The 18,251-nt window shown below is 34.7% G+C and overlaps 5 protein-coding genes across 8 annotated transcripts; 1 reads left to right on the top strand and 4 right to left on the bottom strand.

Annotated features, from left to right (window-relative positions):
* Positions 1-3: 3 nt before the first annotated feature.
* Positions 4-935, bottom strand: LOC110119870 (high mobility group protein homolog TDP-1). The gene is made up of 3 exons (XM_020866522.2): positions 673-935; positions 232-507; positions 4-140 (listed from the first exon to the last, which is right to left on the bottom strand). Exons 1-3 carry the CDS (start codon positions 735-737, stop codon positions 122-124), a joined length of 360 nt encoding a protein of 119 aa, XP_020722181.1. The 5' UTR covers positions 738-935; the 3' UTR covers positions 4-121.
* Positions 936-1,161: 226 nt separating this feature from the next.
* Positions 1,162-2,703, bottom strand: LOC100631065 (phospholipase A2). The gene is made up of 3 exons (XM_003400908.4): positions 2,310-2,703; positions 1,652-1,719; positions 1,162-1,573 (listed from the first exon to the last, which is right to left on the bottom strand). The coding sequence occupies exons 1-3, from the start codon at positions 2,542-2,544 to the stop codon at positions 1,262-1,264; spliced, it is 615 nt and encodes a 204-aa protein (XP_003400956.1). The 5' UTR covers positions 2,545-2,703; the 3' UTR covers positions 1,162-1,261.
* A 776-nt stretch (positions 2,704-3,479) lies between these two features.
* On the bottom strand, positions 3,480-4,888 carry LOC100644863 (glutaredoxin-C4). Of its 4 annotated transcripts, none has more exons than XM_012316567.2 (3): positions 4,659-4,888; positions 3,858-3,972; positions 3,480-3,796 (listed from the first exon to the last, which is right to left on the bottom strand). In XM_012316567.2, the coding sequence occupies exons 2-3, from the start codon at positions 3,954-3,956 to the stop codon at positions 3,599-3,601; spliced, it is 297 nt and encodes a 98-aa protein (XP_012171957.1). In that variant the 5' UTR covers positions 3,957-3,972; positions 4,659-4,888; the 3' UTR covers positions 3,480-3,598. The 4 variants fall into 4 exon arrangements, with proteins under 4 accessions (XP_012171957.1, XP_012171959.1, XP_012171960.1 ...); XM_012316569.3 differs by lacking the exon at positions 4,659-4,888 and adding an exon at positions 4,484-4,601; XM_012316570.3 differs by lacking the exon at positions 4,659-4,888 and adding an exon at positions 4,442-4,565.
* Positions 4,889-5,144: 256 nt separating this feature from the next.
* LOC100648914 (Golgi-specific brefeldin A-resistance guanine nucleotide exchange factor 1) lies at positions 5,145-13,867 on the top strand. Its single transcript, XM_003400910.4, has 14 exons — positions 5,145-5,409; positions 5,697-5,895; positions 5,967-6,194; positions 6,256-6,359; positions 6,421-6,937; positions 6,996-7,393; positions 7,493-7,670; positions 7,756-7,871; positions 7,969-8,157; positions 8,306-8,641; positions 8,723-8,931; positions 9,022-9,267; positions 9,381-11,799; positions 12,087-13,867. The coding sequence occupies exons 1-14, from the start codon at positions 5,290-5,292 to the stop codon at positions 12,186-12,188; spliced, it is 5,361 nt and encodes a 1,786-aa protein (XP_003400958.1). The 5' UTR covers positions 5,145-5,289; the 3' UTR covers positions 12,189-13,867.
* LOC100649151 (zinc finger CCHC domain-containing protein 24) lies at positions 11,901-18,229 on the bottom strand. Its single transcript, XM_003400912.4, has 4 exons — positions 16,884-18,229; positions 16,266-16,508; positions 15,271-15,435; positions 11,901-14,562 (listed from the first exon to the last, which is right to left on the bottom strand). The coding sequence occupies exons 1-4, from the start codon at positions 17,076-17,078 to the stop codon at positions 14,449-14,451; spliced, it is 717 nt and encodes a 238-aa protein (XP_003400960.1). The 5' UTR covers positions 17,079-18,229; the 3' UTR covers positions 11,901-14,448.
* Between the last annotated feature and the right edge of the window lie 22 nt (positions 18,230-18,251).

Below are 18,251 nucleotides of genomic sequence, written 5' to 3'. Positions count from 1 at the left end.
ACGAATAAAAGACTTGTAAGAACTTGTGTAGAAAGCGCGTGCTTAACTCAGCACTCAGAAAGACGATCTTCGCACTTATAATTTCGTTTTTATCTTATAACGTTTCATCAACGTGTGTGTTCTATCTTCCTTTCCTTCTTCTAAACAAAAATATATAGTAATTGATCAGGCTATCGATGATAAATCAATCGATATGTAGAGATATACATACTTATAAAGTTTCAAGATTACCTTAACTTCCGTTTCCTTCTTTGCTCTTCTCGTCTTTTTTTCTCGGCGTTTGCCAACTGTACGTATTTCTTTCTTTGTTCCGGAGTCATTTGTGTCCATAATTTTCCAGCTGCACGAGCAATCACGGTTACGTGTTCCTTTGGCTTTTTACTCCGTAACCGTAGAAAGAAGATGATAAAAGGATTAGTCGCACGACATTTTATTATTTCTTTTCCACTGGTTCGGGATTCGGAACCATTTACAAATTTTTTAGTTTTTCCTGGACGATCACCTACGCTACCCAAAGGTAAAACATATAAAGTACGTTTTTATGTATTATCTTTCATAATTGAACAAACCCATGTTCGGAAGAATATCTTTACCTACCACGAATTTGAATAATATGAATTTAAATGAATCGAAAATAAACGCGAGAACAGAATGTGTCGAAAATTGTCTTACCTGTCACCACTTTCTCGTTTTTGTCCTTTTTTTTTCGATGAATGCGCGGACCCGGTGTTTCCCATTCTCTTTGCAACTCTGTCACAATTGTTTAATAAATTCTTGTCGTAGGCCGCATTACTTGACAATTTTTTCCAAAAACTTCTCGTAAAAAGTGAAATTGAAGTGACATTGTCAACTTGAAGCGTACTTTCCCTTGTTTCGGTGGGAAAACAAATGAGCGAAAAAAATTTGTATTTTCGAATTAATTTTTTGTATGGTTACTTCACGGGATATTAATTAAAAGCGTGAAAAACAAGGAGATACCAGTTAGATAGACAGAGAAAAGAAAAGTAGATTAAATAATAATCAGAAAACCAACTTATATTTCTATGTGTATCATTAAGTATATACAATATACGTATATATATATTCGTTTAAAAATATTAATACAATTCTTGATAAAATAATATTTTATTAAAAAAAAAAATATTTGTCATGTACGCAATGTAATTGTAAATACAAAACGTATTTATTTACTAGAAATTCACAAACGAGGTATGAGAGTAATTGGTATCTTACAAATGTTAAGTATTCTATAAAATTATTGCTACAATTCTCCACCAGCTTGAGCAGCTTTTTTCGGTTTCTTATTCCATTTATCTCCACAGTAGCAAGCATTTTTCTGCGCATCCATGTAACTCTTGCATCCCAAAGCAGTTGTACCGGTAAAAAGCATTTTCGCAGCAGCTTTGCACGTATTTATTATCGCAGCCGATTGATACCCATCGCAATATTTGTACAGACATCTTTTGAATTCTAAATCACATTTCTCCTTATCTAAATTACAAGTGTCGTAACAAATGTCATGCGCATCGCAACATTTCGTCATTTCCGTAAGAGGTAGGTACTCTTGGTTTATCTAAAATTATTAAGTCGATTAAGATTTCTTTATATATTTTGCATATATAAAAGCATGTATTTTAGAAAATTTGTCTACTTCAATTCCCAAAGAACCACATCCGTTACTTTGAGGTTTATGATTCCAATCTGGTTTCGGTGTGACCCCTGAAATCGTCATAAACTATTTGCTTTACAATTTTTTTAAGCAGTAACCAATTAAATTGTTGTTCGTCCATGAGAAGAAGGCTAGGCAAAGGAATGTGGGTCTTATTGGTTATCTCTGATAATACCAATAAAATCGTACAGATAAGCACACATATTGGCCAAAAATGTTGCATATCAAATAAGATTATATAGCAACGTGTGATTATATTGAAGGAGGGAAACAATTCCTTGCATCTATATTGTCCCATTAGCCATCTTCTCATGTGCACAGTATATCGCATTAGGTAGTTTTTGGTATAGTTAAATTCCCTTTAATAAGATATGATCGTGAATATATCTCAATACAAGTTTGTTGAGGTTGTTTGTAATCAAATTATATAATGTACCAAGATGGATACAAAAATTATACATACATACATATAATACATACAGGATATTATGACGTGTTATCATCATGTCATAGTTTGACCATTGATATCGTCTTTTGAGATTGACTGTTAGCGATCGAGTGTAGAGCGTAAAGTGTAAAATTTTTATGTTGGGGACTGAGTTAAAAAGTATAACGAACGAATGATAGGTTAAACATGTACCTCCTGGGCATTGAAAGATACAATTCTCTTCCACCGCTGCATCGAACACTTCGTGTATATCCTTAATTTTCCTAGCTACGGTAATTGCATTTTCAAATAAATCTTGAAATACTGATTCTGCTGCTAATACAGCATCCTTTAAATTTGATAATAAACCAGCACCGTAGCCTGACCACGCGTAAGCCAGAAAAGTCAAAACGTAAACTAGAGCTTTCCGATATTGAGAAAAATCCATTTTTGTGTAATCCTAACGCACTTACTGACACACTGTCCCACTCGTTTGTCAGTATATTTTTAGGTAAATTGACTCACATAAAGGTATACTCGATCGCGGACACGTGGTGACAAACGACGAAACAGTTCCCACAATATATGTACTTTCATCTTGTAATGTATATATGTACTTACTACTCTGTTCAATAAGTTCCAGGATTGTTTCGTTTACAAGAAACAGTCAAATGCTACAATGCTAGATATGTCATTTCTTTTCGTCCTATTCAACTACTACACCTTTTTATAACATAATATGTGTTACCAGCTTCATATTGGTCAAATTTAAATAGTTTGCATACAGCAATTTCTATTAAATGAGATTTGAGATCGCTCATATTCGAAATTTATTGAGTAACATCTGAATCATCGAATTGAATAACACCACGAATAATGACAATACACCGGGTGATCTACATCATCTGATTTTGGCTAAAAATTCAACAAATCTCATTCTGCATACACGATACTCACGACCAGGATCCCTATCATATTTCTCAATTTTCCCGATTTAAAACAACATTACGGAAACGTCGATTTCAATTTATTGAAGTGATAAAACGAAATTTGCAGAAAGAGTTAAATAACATCACAGAAACTGAGTTTTTAGAATGTTTTGGAACATGAAGAAAACGTCAGGAAAAATATATTGTAAGCAATGGGAGTTACTCTGAAGATGACAAAGTAGAATTGATGAATAAACAAATATCTTGTGTTTCATCTGGCTTGCCCTAGAATTTTTTGAACAAAGTAGTACGTACATGCATATGCTCATTTAAATGAAAATTATAAATGATTTTTTATGTAAGTAAGAAGTGACCACATATTTTTTAAATTTGGTTGATGGCAATTATTTCCAATTACTATTACTGTAGAAATAGAAGGATAATTATAACATTCTTTGCCATGTAAATAATAGTCTTTATTAATTCAAAAAGAAAAATCAACAATACAGAATTTAAAAAGCAGAATCATAAATATTTCAGGTAATGTAGAATTGGATAGCATGAGCTAATATATTAAAACATTTTTTGTAATTCTCCATTTTCATACAATTTTTTTACATCTGTTCCACCACCCAAGCACACTCCATTCACAAACACCCTGGGTACTGTTCTAGCTCCAGTCATTTCTCCCAATATAGATTGGATTTCATCTCCATCGTCCCTTTCATTCAATTCAATAGCCAGGTATTTTTTATTCATTTTATCAAAGACCTAGAATAAAGTCACATTAATTGAAGTTGGAATAAAAATAAGAAAATTATTTGCTTAATACCTGTTTAGCCATTTTGCAATATGGACAAGTAGTCTTAGAAAAAATCACAATGCTGTGAGATCCAATGAATTCATGAACTTGATCTTTCGTTGTAGGCATAGCGACTTCCTCTGCTCTGGAAATTGATAGATCCATCATATTAAATTGGTAAAATCGTTGTTATAATAATATAACAGTACACTTGGTCTTGTATTCTAACTTCTATTTTGATTACTTATTATACAGAAATTAAATTTATCTCAATGTCATTTTGCTACATTTTTATCAAATTAAAAATCTGCGAATTTTACTACCTGTCTCATAATTTTTTTCGCCGACTATGTAAATTGTGTTCATTTTAAGAATTATATCTAACATGTCACTAATAAAATCTAAAGAAATTTTATACATGTTCATTTCCAATTTTTAGTTTAAGATGAAATATGCATTTGATAGATCCGAGAAAAATGATTCACTCTTTCCAGAAGTTTTCTTTTTTAGCTCATTATTTTGTTACTTAAACAAAATACTGTCACTGAAGAAATCGGTTTGTTCCAAAAGAGATCAATTATTTAAATACAAAGTTTACAATTTCTGATACTTGCATTTCTTGATTCTACATTAGTTTGTGAAAAAATGATATACACCTTTAATGATACTATCATAAATTTGATACATGCATACGCATATACTGCAATATAAAAAAGATTGGTGTCGACTTTTCTATTTTAATGTAAAAGGTTAGATATATATATGTGTGTGCATGTATGCATTATATATATACATATTTTTTTTATTTTTTTAATAGCTAACAATACTTACAATTATTCTTTAAAACTCGTCTAATGTTCGAACTCGTTGTACATATGGTAAATGATGATATATCTTATACTATACTTATACTTTATATCTTATGCTATACTTATACTTTATCTTGCATTAAGATAATTATCTTATGTAATTTAATATCTATTTATTTTTACTACTACTTGATGATATTAAAAATTTATATCCTTTTTTATTCTTCTTCCTTGATTAATATATATTATAAAAATTTTGTTAATGGTGTTTTTTATGAACTGACATTAATAAAATAATTTCCAAACGGGAGCATGGGACTAATTTTTAGAAAGCTGTGAAATTAAAGTACTGTATTTGAAAATTAAGGGTTCCATGAAAATTAGCAAGCAGAATTTTATTTGTTTAAAAAGGTATTAGATAATTTATATTAATATGATTACAAGCATCGATGATTTTTAATTTATTTGCTAGGTGGAGTATAGATGGCGTAAATGCGAGTTGTAATGGCACAGTTTTGAACGCCTCTTCAAATTGACAACTCGACGACTATCGTGTTGAGTGTTCCCTTGACACTTGACGTTACAGATTATTGAGTATTTTCTAAGGTTTCTCCGGAATAAAGATGGTGTAAAGGACAAGTGTTGTAAAAAAGATGGGCAGAATCGTAGAAATGGCCTATCCGGGAGGTGGCTTATACGTTGTCGAGGGTGAGCTCTGTCTCCTGGTAACGGCTATGAGACGAAGCGCTCGATGGTCCTCTCACTCTCATCAGGTTAGAACGATCTTTGTTATCCTAACTCTTTTTATGGGAAAACATATGTTCCATTTCGTACAGTTATAATCTTATGTCTATCAATTGAATTATTAATTATATTTACATATATGCGTGTCATTGTCACGTGGATATATTTTGACCATTATCAAGGCAAACAGGTTGTAGTAAATAGAATAGTAGTAACATATAGTAACGGATGTTAATATATTATAATGCAATTGTTTGAATTGAAATTGTTATACATTTTTGAATCTTAATCTGCATTTTTTGTGGTTATTTTCAAGGATGATGATCAGGATACTCTTATAAAAGGATTATATAGTTTAAAAGAGGCACTAAATGAGGCAAAAGATTTATCTTATTTGGAACCAGGTGTGTTCCTGGCACCATTTTTGGAAATTATAAGATCAGAAGAAACAACCGGACCTGTTACAAGCCTTGCTTTGTCTGCTGTTAATAAAATCATATCTTATGGACTCATAAGTATATATCCCTTATTTTATTCATTAAAGATATTTCCAGAAACATGTATTAGAATATTATTGTTTTCACAGATTCTGATCATCCTGCAATAGCACAATGTGTAGAATCAATTGCAGATGCTGTTACGCATGCAAGATTTGTTGGGACTGATGCATCAGGAGATGGGGTTGTTTTAATGAGAATACTCCAGGTTTTGAGGGCTCTTATGCTATCACCAGCTGGAGATTATCTTTCAAATGAAAGCATTTGTGAAATTATGCTCAGTTGTTTTAGAATATGTTTTGAATCACGCCTCAGTGGTAAGGATTCTCAACATATTAAAATTTTTCCTTAATTTCAACAATGTTTCTTTGGTTACAGAATTATTAAGGAAAGCAGCTGAACATTGTTTGAGAGACATGGTGCAACATCTTTTCACTCGACTACCCCAATTTGTAGATGATACTAGAGTCTTGAATATGAAAGTAAGTTACTAAATATGTTAGTGAAATATAATATTTTGATACACTATGTGTATCTTTTCAGAAAATGAGAACAAATAATATGGAAAATAGCCGTAGTAAAAATAGAAGAAATAAAAGTCACTCGAAGCAGAAAGCAAGGCAGAATACAGATAGTATAGGGGATAATGAAAGTCAACATATTGATATTCCAAGTCCAACTGATAGAGTTAGACCAGGTTGTTTGACAACACCGGTTACTTCGGTGGGAAATATCGTTGATATGCAAGGTTCTTTGGATCAAGGTAGTGCTGAAAAAGCTGAAGAAGAAAAGAATGAAAACAAGGATCATAATAAAAAGGATTTAAATAATATAAATAATACCACCAAGCAGGAAGATAGATCGGATGCAAAAAGGGCGAAAGAAGATTTAAAGGATATCAAAGAATGTAAAGAAAATATTAACGAAGTAGAGGATAAAACAAACATCGTGAATGATAAAGAACAAGTTTTACAGAAAGTAGATAAAAGCATGGAAAATACAGAAATAGATGAACACAATCAAACTAAAAAAGTAAATTTATTAAAGGAAGGAAATCAAGGTACTTATATTAATCTTTTTTAATTGCAGTTTTAATTATCACCTTTTTGGTTTTGCAGAAAATCTAAAAAAATCAGTGGACGACGAGAAAAATGTGGAATTAATAAAATCTCCGACAGGAAGTGTAGAGGATTTATTGGTAGATGAAAATTCAAGTAGTGCGAACAAAGTATCTAAAGTCAAAGAATCTGAACAAGTCGAAGAATATATAAATGCACAAGGAGTTCGTTTTATGCCACATCAACAATTAGCACCGTATGGTGCTCTATGTGTCCGTGAATTATTTAGGTTTCTTGTGTCTTTGTGTAGTCCCCTTGATAAACAAAATAGTGAAGTTATGACACATCTCGGGCTCACTTTACTACAAGTAGTCTTAGAAACAGCTGCCGATTATCTTTCTAATTTTCAGTCATTATTGGTGCTTGTGAAAGATGATCTTTGTAGAAATCTTATCTTGGTAATGATGATGCAGTAATCATTCGTATTTATTTTTGTTAATTTTACTTGGAAATAGGAATGTAAAAAGCCGCATAATAATTATAATTGTATTTACCAGCTTCTTGGCACAGATCGATTGTCGATCCTTGCAGTGAATTTGCAAGTATCATTCTTGTTGTTTGAATCGCAAAGGGAACATTTGAAATTTCAAATGGAGCATTATATAAGCAAATTGATGGAAATAATAAGTTCAGATTCGAATAGGATATCATATGAACAACGTGAACTAGCTCTTGGTATGGATATTATATATTATTATCTATAGTTTATGGAAGTTTACCTGCAATTATGTAATGGAAATTCAACTTTCCTTAATTTTAGAGGCCATTGTACAATTATGGAGAATACCCGGTTTACCAGCAGAATTGTACTTAAACTATGATTGCGGATTATATTCTACTAATTTATATGAAGAATTAATGAAACTTTTATCAAAGGTATATAATATATTGATTCCAATATGCGAAACAAATATAGATGTTTATTAAATATATCTTTTTATTAAAAGTTGCACTCGATATATCTTGTTATTAGAATGCTTCAGCACTAATAGGTAATATGCAGAATATGCAATTCGTTTCCTTGGATGCCATACTTACATTGATCTCTGGAATGGAAATCAGATGTAAAGGTTACAAAGAATTGTGTAAACCGTCTCGGCATAGTGCATCACCAAATCTTCCAACACGAGAGGAACTGCTGGCTATAAAGGCAAATAAGCGGGTTTGTATTTAGCTAATTACAGTTTAAAATAAACCCTGTATTTTTTTTGTCTTTTTCTCCATTTCGTTCCGTTTTTATTTCATCTTTTTCTATTTCTTTTTTTCTATTGTTAAGAAAAATTTTAAAAATATGTATTCTTCCCATACAGTGGTTGGTACACGGTACGGAAAAATTTAATGAAAATCCGCGAGAGGGAATCGCTAAACTTACAGAACATGGTCTTCTGGGTGGAAGTCCAGGCAATCCTGATCCAGAGAAAGTAGCCAAATTCTTGAAGGAAAACCCTGGGCTTGACAAAAAAGCTATTGGAGAATATATTAGTAAAAAAGAAAATAAAAGCGTTTTAAATTGTTTCGTTCATAATTTTGATTTGAAGGATATGCGAATCGACCAAGCTCTACGACTTTATCTAGAGTCTTTTAGACTTCCTGGTGAAGCTCCACTTATTTCTTTGTTGCTTGAAAAATTTGCAGAACATTGGCATGTAAGTCTGGTATTCCACATATTACGTATATAATGTAGTATAATGAGTTAAAATATAAAGAATCTTTTGTTTGATCTCTAGGACAGTAATGGAAGGCCGTTTGCGTCAGCAGATGCCGCATTTACTTTAGCGTATGCTGTAATTATGTTAAACGTTGATCAACATAATTACAATGTAAAGCGACAAAATAATCCTATGACTGTTGACGAATTTAAAAGAAATTTAAAAAAGGTGAACGGCGGTGCTGATTTCGATCAAGGGATGCTTGATGAGATATATGCTTCTATAAAGTAAAATTACTTTCCTTTATGCTCTTCAACAATAATTATTGTGGTATTTAGTGTTTATGAATCGTTTGTATATTATACATCTTTTGTTAGGGGTGAAGAAATCGTGATGCCTGCTGAACAGACTGGGTTGGTCAAAGATAATTACTTGTGGAAAGTTCTATTACGTAGAGGTGTCGGCTTTGAAAGTTTCTACCTAAGGATTGGGAATTGTGGTGAATTTGTGGATAAGGAACTAGCTGAAGAAGCATGGGCTCCTATTATAAGTGCGCTTTGCAGAGCGTATGACAAAGCGCCCGATAGATCGTTACAACGTCGAGTCGCTGAAGCTTTCTACCTGTTTGTTTCATATATCGATTAAATTAAATTAAACTGAGATTAAAATATCGTAATAAAAAATAGGAATATATTGGTAATAACGATAAAAACGCATGTTTTTATTTATGTTGCAGTTGCGCTTCAATTAGTGCTCATTATGGGATGACCAGCGACTTGGATACTCTTATAGTAAGTTTATGCAAGTTTACGGGTCTGGCGACTGGTGGTGAGCCCGATCAAGTAGTTTTACAACTGGGTGGAAGTAGCAGGTGTCAATTAGCTGCACGTACACTGTTCAAAATTACTCATATACACGGGGATGCGATAAGAGCATCGTGGAAAAATATCATCGATTGTCTGCAATCGTTATACAAGGCAAGACTATTGCCGAAGAGTCTGACTGAAGGAGAAGATTTTATCGATCCATCCGGGAAGATATCGTTACTTCGAGAACCTATTACACCTAAACCAGCTCCGGTGGATCAAGGAATATTATCTAGCTTATATTCCTATATAGCAATGGATACCTCACGCATGTCTCATCCAGCGGAAACCACTGCAAGAAAAAGAGCTGCAGAATTTATTGGGACTTGTTATCTTAAACAAATTATCGAGGAAAGCAAATTCTTGCAAGTCGAATCGCTTCGGTCTTTTGTCGGTGCTTTGGTATTGCCAAATTCTCACGATGAAGATGTATCTGTATTTTTGCTGGAATTATTGTTGGAAGTAACTATTCAAAATCGTGATAGAGTAGCGTGCATTTGGCCAGTAGTTCAAGGTTATCTAGATGGACTACTAACAACAGCTGCACGTGAAAATCACCCATACCTTTTGGAACGAGTGGCTGTTGGAATGTTAAGATTAGCGATTCGGTTACTACGAGGAGAAGAATACGCGTGCACCGTTTTGCCTCCTTTGTTGCCCTTGGCTCATCTGCCTTCTTCTACGAGTACACCACTCGCGAGACAGATCGCGTACGGTTTGTTTGAGTTGCTTAAAACTGGCGCTGCTAATATTCACAGTACGGAAGATTGGAAAGTGGTGTTCAATTTGTTGGAGTGTGCAGGTGCCGGAGCGTTGCTGCCAAAACAATCGAACACCGTACTGGATGAAGCAACCAATTCTAGAACATCGATATTGGATCCTAGACCGATTAGTCCTGTGCCTGAATGGGTACTAGTGTCTCCAACAGGGACGGAAGCACCGTTGCCTGTTGCTGCCGATACGATAGTCTTGGACCGCGATTTACAACCTCACGATCCTGCTGCGTTTGTTAAATGCTGTGAAAGCTTAACGTTTCTAGTCAGAGATGTGGCTCATGTAACTCCATTTAACTTCGAATTGTGTATTCGTTGCGTGAGGACATTCGCCGAAGCAGTCCTTCAGTGCTCGGGAAAAAGGAACAAAATACTCAGTCCAACTGATGAACCTGTTGCTGCAGCTACCGCTGCTACCTATCAACAGAGTCCTATACAATTGCTGGATCTGATGCACACGCTTCATACCAGGATCGCCCAAGTATTTCGATGGTGGGCAGAAGAAGGTAATGGTACAGAAAATGTTTCATTATGGTTACACGTGTGGAGGCCTTTATTGCAAGGAATCGCGAGGTTGTGTTGCGATGCTCGCAGACAGGTACGCACGGCAGCTATAACATATCTTCAAAGTACCCTGCTTGCTCACGACTTAGCACAGTTATCAGCGGTGGAGTGGTCTCAGTGTTTGGAACAGGTTCTGTTCCCTCTACTGGCTCAGTTACTTGGACCAATAGCATCGAATGATCCTATCGGTGTAGAGGAGACAAGAGTGAGAGCAGCCATGTTATTATCAAAAGTGTTCCTTCATCATTTAAATCCGTTGTTAACCCTTCCTGGATTTTTACCACTCTGGCTTACCGTGTTAAGTTTACTTCGTGCTTATATGCATGCCGATAATAGCGAGCTTCTTTTCGAAGCCATACCGGAATCGTTGAAGAATATGTTACTGGTCATGTCTTCCGCTAATGTATTGGCTCCAACATCGAATTTGTGGACTCCAACTTGGAGGACGATCGATGCATTTTTACCTAATTTGAAGGCAGAATTATTCCCAGAACCACCGGTTATCCCGGTTGTACCATCCTCGTCTGAATTGTCTCAGACACAACAAACTTCACCAGTAATCAGTTTGATCGAGCAACAACAACCATGTTTTCCCGGGTCCATAGCACCACCTCAACCGAAACCCAACGTATCAGCCGATGATACACATCATAATCGGCCCTCATCAATCGTTATCGATTCAGAAGATATGTCAGCAATAGTGGCATCGACAATACCAAAAGTATCGAATGAAGAGAATTCTGAATGTTTATCAAAGTCGATTATTTGTGGAAATAAGGATTTAGAGAAGGCTACAACAGTAAATGTGAAGAACGAATACGAAGAACGGAGACAGCAGTTGCAATACCAGCAAGCATTATTACATTCGCAATCTGAACAACATTTACCATATAATCAAGAAATAGAACACGCTGAAGCGCTAAATTCTTCTCTCCGTACAGATACATCTCAGGTAAAATCTATTACGTTCTATCTTTTCTTTTTTCTCTCCTTTTATCTTGTTCACAAATCGTTTGCCGCGGTATTTGAAATAATTCTGGTAACTTAAGGAAGAAATGTTTCCAACAAAAGTTTATTGGTAATAATGATACTTTAACATTTTTTTTTGCATCAGTATATTCTTCATTTGATATCAGTGAATTTTTAAAACGTATGAACTTCTGAAACATTTTTCTCTTCATTGATCAGAAAGTGGTTGCAGTTATACTTAGCAAATGTAACCGAGTATTTTCTTTACAGACGATGACTGTAGATTCCGCAGCAACAACCATGTTCAATTCTGCAGCATACTTTACTGAAGATCCGGCAGCGGATCGATTATTTGCCGTGACTAATCCTTGACCACTGTATATTTATTATGTATATTGTACCATTGCTATTCCAGAAGAGAAACTTTTGAGCGAAGTTTTAGCGAAAGGGAGATTAGTACACATTGCAGTAGATAAACCTTTGGTTTCTTGTATATTTTACATTACGATATATTAATAATAATATATAATGATGAATTTGATATTATTATTAATATATATGTATACATAAACATTGTATACATTATACGTATATATACATAAATAATAATAATGTGTGTGATGCGATATCGTATTTCGTGAAATTTTGTTATCTTCATAATCATCTTTGTGAACATTTAGTTCTTTTAACCGATGTATCATTATGTATTGATATACCGGAATACGACGCGAATTACGATATCGTGAATAATATTATTATAAACTGTTTCTAGGCGAACGAGTGGTGGTAAATCAGTTCAAATTCTTGCAACTGTACGAAAATAATTACAAATTAATCTACTGTTTGTATCTCGATACCTGGAGGGCTGAGAATCGTAGAGGTTTAGATCAATCCACTGCTTCATCCATAGCGTTTTGCGTTTATTATCATAACAATTTCACTACATTTTTCTAATCAAAGTATATTATATTTTAATTAAAATTATTAAAATAAATATTGAAACGTACCCTAACAAAAAAGATTTTTTCTTGAATCTTTTACGATAATTGATGGGATGATACCTTCAAGAGTTTCGATACTTGGCTAAATCCAAATTCTCGAAATCTTGACCTACACTGATATAATTTTCAGCCCGTCATGTATGCATCGATACGTACAGTTTGCAAGACGAGGATTCATACTTTTTGATTTACATCTTTTTTCCATTCCTTTACATTTTATGTATGTACATATGAATATGTAAAATCTGAGATATCTGGGGTCAAGAATCGAACCAATTTCGCGTGTCAAGTACTGACACGACTGTGATTTCCGTGGTTCGATTACGAATAATCACTTTGTACATACTCGTTATATCTTGATTATGATATATGAATTTCTGTAAGCTTTGTAACATGTTTGAGACACAGTTACAAGAAATATTTTACAAGGTAAACTTACATCCCCAAGGTAAACTTAGCTACCCCAACGCTTGACTCAAGTAGACAATGTAATTGAGAAACACGTTAAATAATATTCGAAGCAGCCGTGCTGCGTGACTTTTTAAATATAGGAGAAACCTATGTATCCATGTTTCTTATTTCGCAGACTTATAGATAGGTGTATGTACGCGCACATTTAGCGTCGAGACAGATTTAGAAACAGTTTCGTAAACGAGGTATAAATCAACATTTTCCTTGGATTTTCTTCCCTTTATCCTTTCAATTCCTTCGACATTAGTGTAGCACACACATGTTTATATGTAGGTCTTTTACTTGAACGTACGCGTTGATGACGCATGTATGCGCGTAAATTATCGTATAATTCTGAACGTGAAGCAGCTATAATTAGTTGGAGACACAACCGTTCTAGATTCTAGATTCTAGAATATTCGTAACTGTGGTTGACTTCGGTCCTCTGTTCGCGGATGCCTGTTCACTTTACTTCTTTTTATTCTGCACAGGCAACCTAGATATTCGACTTATTTTTAAATAATTGCCCCTTTTTCACATGTCTATGTCTCTTTGTTGTACATGATTGTATAGAAAAATACAAGAACGAAGACATTTTAACGCTTTCATGTTTTTAGTATCACTTATCGTGGCGATGCGATGGTACATAGCTTAGGTTTATTATTTTTCATTAAAAGAGAGTTTCGTATAAAATTAGTATTCGGTGTACAGCAGACGTTCGATGTACCAAAGGTGGAGATATAGAGCAATTATAAAATTAGTGGAAGGCTAAAATTTATACATGAGAATTATACCGCGTAGGTCGAGTAAAAAGTCGGATGCAAGTCGTTAGATTAACCAACGATTAAAATTTACAATTTTTGACGACCGCAACAGGTAATTAGAGATAAATAGTCATATTTTTACGCAATTGGTCCGAAATATGTTAAAATTGTTTAGTCCCAAAGCATTATCGTTAGACTGCGGATATTTATACAAACTTATATTTCTATAAATATAATCAACAAGATGAAATTTAAGTAGAAAATTGTGTTACCTACTAGATACTATAGAAAGTATTTTGGATACTTTATATATTTTTGCATATTATACCCATTTCGTGCATGCTTGCGCCTTCGAATTTCTCATAAATGTATAAAAATCCTCAATCTAATTATTACCACAATGTGGTTCTTGGTTTGCTACTGGTCCCTTCGGCAATAGTATCCGAGTGTTTTACATTTCTGACAAAGGTGTTGCGGATGAACTTTACTCTGGTCGGATACGTCCAATCCGTCTGGCTTCTCTAATGGTCTCTGGAAACACGGAAAACGTAATGAGATTACAAAACGTAATTGTGTTGGTGCATAATGAATATATGACGTAGCGCTCAGTGAACGCTTGGTTATTCGATTTACTTGCCAGGTTGGCAGAAGACAGTTTTAGTACGAATTTAATGCATATTACCAGTCGAAACTACATTTATATTTTAACCCTATTGCGTCGTTAGAGTTAACGCATACGGAATTTGTCGGAAAAGAAATGTTACATTGGCTTCAAAGCAAGTTTTCCCTTGGCAACCGTTCGCAATCCTGAAACTCTATTGCTAGTTTTTGTTTACTTGCACATGCACTTGTTTGCCGAGTATTTATTTTCTCGTTTAAATAGAGTCTCGATAAATATGCGCTTACGTTCAGGTCACGGGACACTTCGATAGAATGAATGATTTAGAAAATGATCATCTCTTTATTTTCGAGATTTTCTCCATTTCCGATATTAGATACAATAAACTACCAAAGTTTTATGAATATGATTCTATAGATTATACAAAACATTTAGAAATTTCGTTAGCATTTAAAAAAATTGCCAACAGCATTTTTTAAAAATATTTTTATGAGTTTCTTAGTATGCCTTTTCGAATCATATCAAATAATAGGTGCGATTCTATCCTCAATAGAACAGTTTATTACAAGTGTATTTAAATAAGTGTTCAATGATTTATAATCGGTAGTATACATTCTCACCTGTTTATGAGGATAAACGTTTATATGACATTTGATGCACTCTTGGCCCATATTAGCCCAACTGTTCCCCGACATCCACTTACGCTTGCATTTGGGACATTTGTACTCTCCAAAGCATCGTTTCTTTCCTTGGTACGGTGTCAAACCTTCGCCTTTTGGACGTGCCTGGAATGGGTATTCAGTTCGAAGATTATTATTCTATGCTTAGTTATCGATTATATGGTGACGGGAGCAAGTGAAACGAAGTGATTCGAGTAATTCATTTTTTGAACGTTTGATTCATGTATAGTAGAACTCTATTTGTTCGAATCCATCTGATAGTCAGATCATATAAGCGAGGCGTTTCAAAATATTCAGGCAAACTTCAGAAGCATTTAATACTCATCAAAACATGCAAAAGAATCTTGATAAACATGAATTCAAATATCGTTAGCTTTAGAGTTATAAGATGGAGTTCTCAATTATAAGCTGTAACAACACAAGAGATTTTATCGCGTGAAGAGGATTTTCCAAACTGTAGCGTAGACACACAGCCAGTAATATGTTGACAGTGTCATGTACTAACGATTAAGAGATTGAAATAGTGAAATGTAATTTTGGAAATAGTGGAGAATGGAAATCAATTCGTAAAATTAGCTTAGAAGAAAGAGGTGTGCAAAAGGTTGAGGAGAATCTCGTCACAACTTTGCTTACTACCTTTTTATAGGATCACCAAATTAATTGGGTACTAATTAATATTTCGTTCAAATAAAACGTGTTAATAGGTGCAAGCATGAGAAAGTCAGCCTCAAAAGGTTGGAAATACTATATGACACGTTTCATGAAATATTCATGACGGTGTTGTTACTCGGATCTATCCAAGAATATTATATATCTATACGTAGTCAATGAAGTTACGTTGATACGTTTTGATTGTTACGAAGATCACATCTTGGATCGTTTTTGATTGAGAAATACGCACATACGAACACACACGAATACACATATACACACACCTGCGGACAGTCTTTGATGTAATGACCTTTCTTGAAGCATAGGTGACAGAGGTAACTAGGTGGTGGCCTCTTGGTTGGTTTTCTATCTAGTAGTCCTATTTCTCTGAAACGATCCGCAAGCTCGCCGATATTATCCGCAAAGTTGCTTCCTATCGCGCAACAAGGATCAAGTGCGCTACGATGCGTATGAGTTTGCGACGTCGCCGTTGAAAAACCACTCCATATCGTTGGGAAAAGTTTGCTCTGGAGTCACAATCGGTCATCGTTCTATCAATTGTCATTAAAAGGTTATTTTGCCAAAGTCAATTTCACGAAGGTGTAAAAGTATTCTGAATATATAGGAGCTTAGTGAATTATATTTATCGGACGTGAATTTATAGTTTGAAACTATAGTACATGATCAATGTTTCAGTTGTTTTATTATAAAAAGGTAGATTATATTAAGGAATAAGAAACGCGTTAACGTAACATTTCGTTTATGAAAGGTTTTTATAAATGTTTAAATATTTTTGTGGGCCATTGTATCATTTGAAAGGCTTCTGATCTTTTTTTTTTATCAAAAACAAATGTTGTCGGCAAGAAAGAAACACAGAGAGAAAGAGAGAGAAATTGTAAAACCTGATCTCGTGTTTGAGCAGAATTCTGATCGGCGATTGCCAGGTACACCCAATTGAGCAAATGGGGCGAGTAGTGTGGTTGGTGGATCGGCTTCTGACCTTGGCTACCGGCAGCGTTCATAGGTCCAAGGCCAAGCTGAGGCGATTCCTGTGGCTGCAAATGTTGAATCGCCGGCGTTGGATGGCAAGCGGCCATGATTAGGAATTTACCGTTGTTCCACGAGATTCTCGATTCGAATTATCACCTTTTCGAGCATGTTCGAGGAATGTCTAAACGACATTTTCCCAATGCAACGATACCGTTCATTCTTACCGATGCATCTTCGTATCGAACGTCTTCACAAACTACCGACCCGAAGAACTTTTGATACACCACTGGCAACCCTGTGCTGACTATTTCGTTTAAAAATACGAATTCGACGTTTCGTTACATTCTCAGCAGCCAGTTGTTCCTTGAGATTAATTTTACATCAGACACTGAAATCTGCATGTACTGTCAACGAGTAGTATGTTAGCGAGTAATACTTTTTTTTAGACGATGTCGTAGCGATGCACGTTAGAATTAAATATCAAATATCAACAACTCCGAAGCCTCTCACTTTTGATATATTTTTTCCATTTTCACGAAATACATCGCGTTATATTGCGTCATACATGTTGGCGAGAAGAGTTCCCATTTAACTTGATATAGATCGGAGTAACGAGTTTTGTTAAATCATCCAGACTAAACGAACGCAAATAATTTCACCCAGTTTTGCCTTACGCTCTTGTATAATTTCGCTCTCGTGTAAGTTCATTCTCTCGTCTTATACCTACATGTGTAAGTAGGTATCATACGGGCGATTTACCTATACGTGTTTTAACGTACGAGGTAAATTATTCTTTCGTTTTCACTAAGTCATATTTCTTTTTATCCTTGATTTTGGCCTTACTATCGTTTTGCACAATTACTCTCGATTAAGTTGCAGGGTTTTTCGATTACCTTTCATTAACGAACATTTATCTCACTATCTGTGCTTCGACATTCGTTGTCGTTACTCGTTGTCGATAGTGGCGATGGTAGATGCCAATGGTGGATGCCGATGGTGGATGCCGATGGTGGATGCCGATGGTGGATGCCGATGGTGGATGTCGATGGTTGACGGTGATGTTGATGACGCTACTCCTTTCCTATATTTCTTTTTCTATCTCGATCGATTAGCCGGAAATTATTGAATTTTTGCGGATGATAAGTCGAGAATAAATGAGGCCGCGGTGAGTATTGAAAAAGCTACTTCTAGGAGGCGATTTCACGAAAAGCGTACTTCCGCAGTCGGCGACTATGTTCGTCCACGGAGGGTCTGCCTCTAGTCTGAACATCGACAATGTT

The sequence above is a fragment of the Bombus terrestris genome, chromosome 14 (genome assembly GCF_910591885.1).
Source record: "Bombus terrestris chromosome 14, iyBomTerr1.2, whole genome shotgun sequence".
In the NCBI taxonomy this organism is placed as follows: Eukaryota; Metazoa; Arthropoda; class Insecta; order Hymenoptera; family Apidae; genus Bombus; species Bombus terrestris.
The sequence above is the reverse complement of the archived record's forward strand: the minus strand, read 5'-3'. Positions and strand labels throughout refer to the sequence as shown.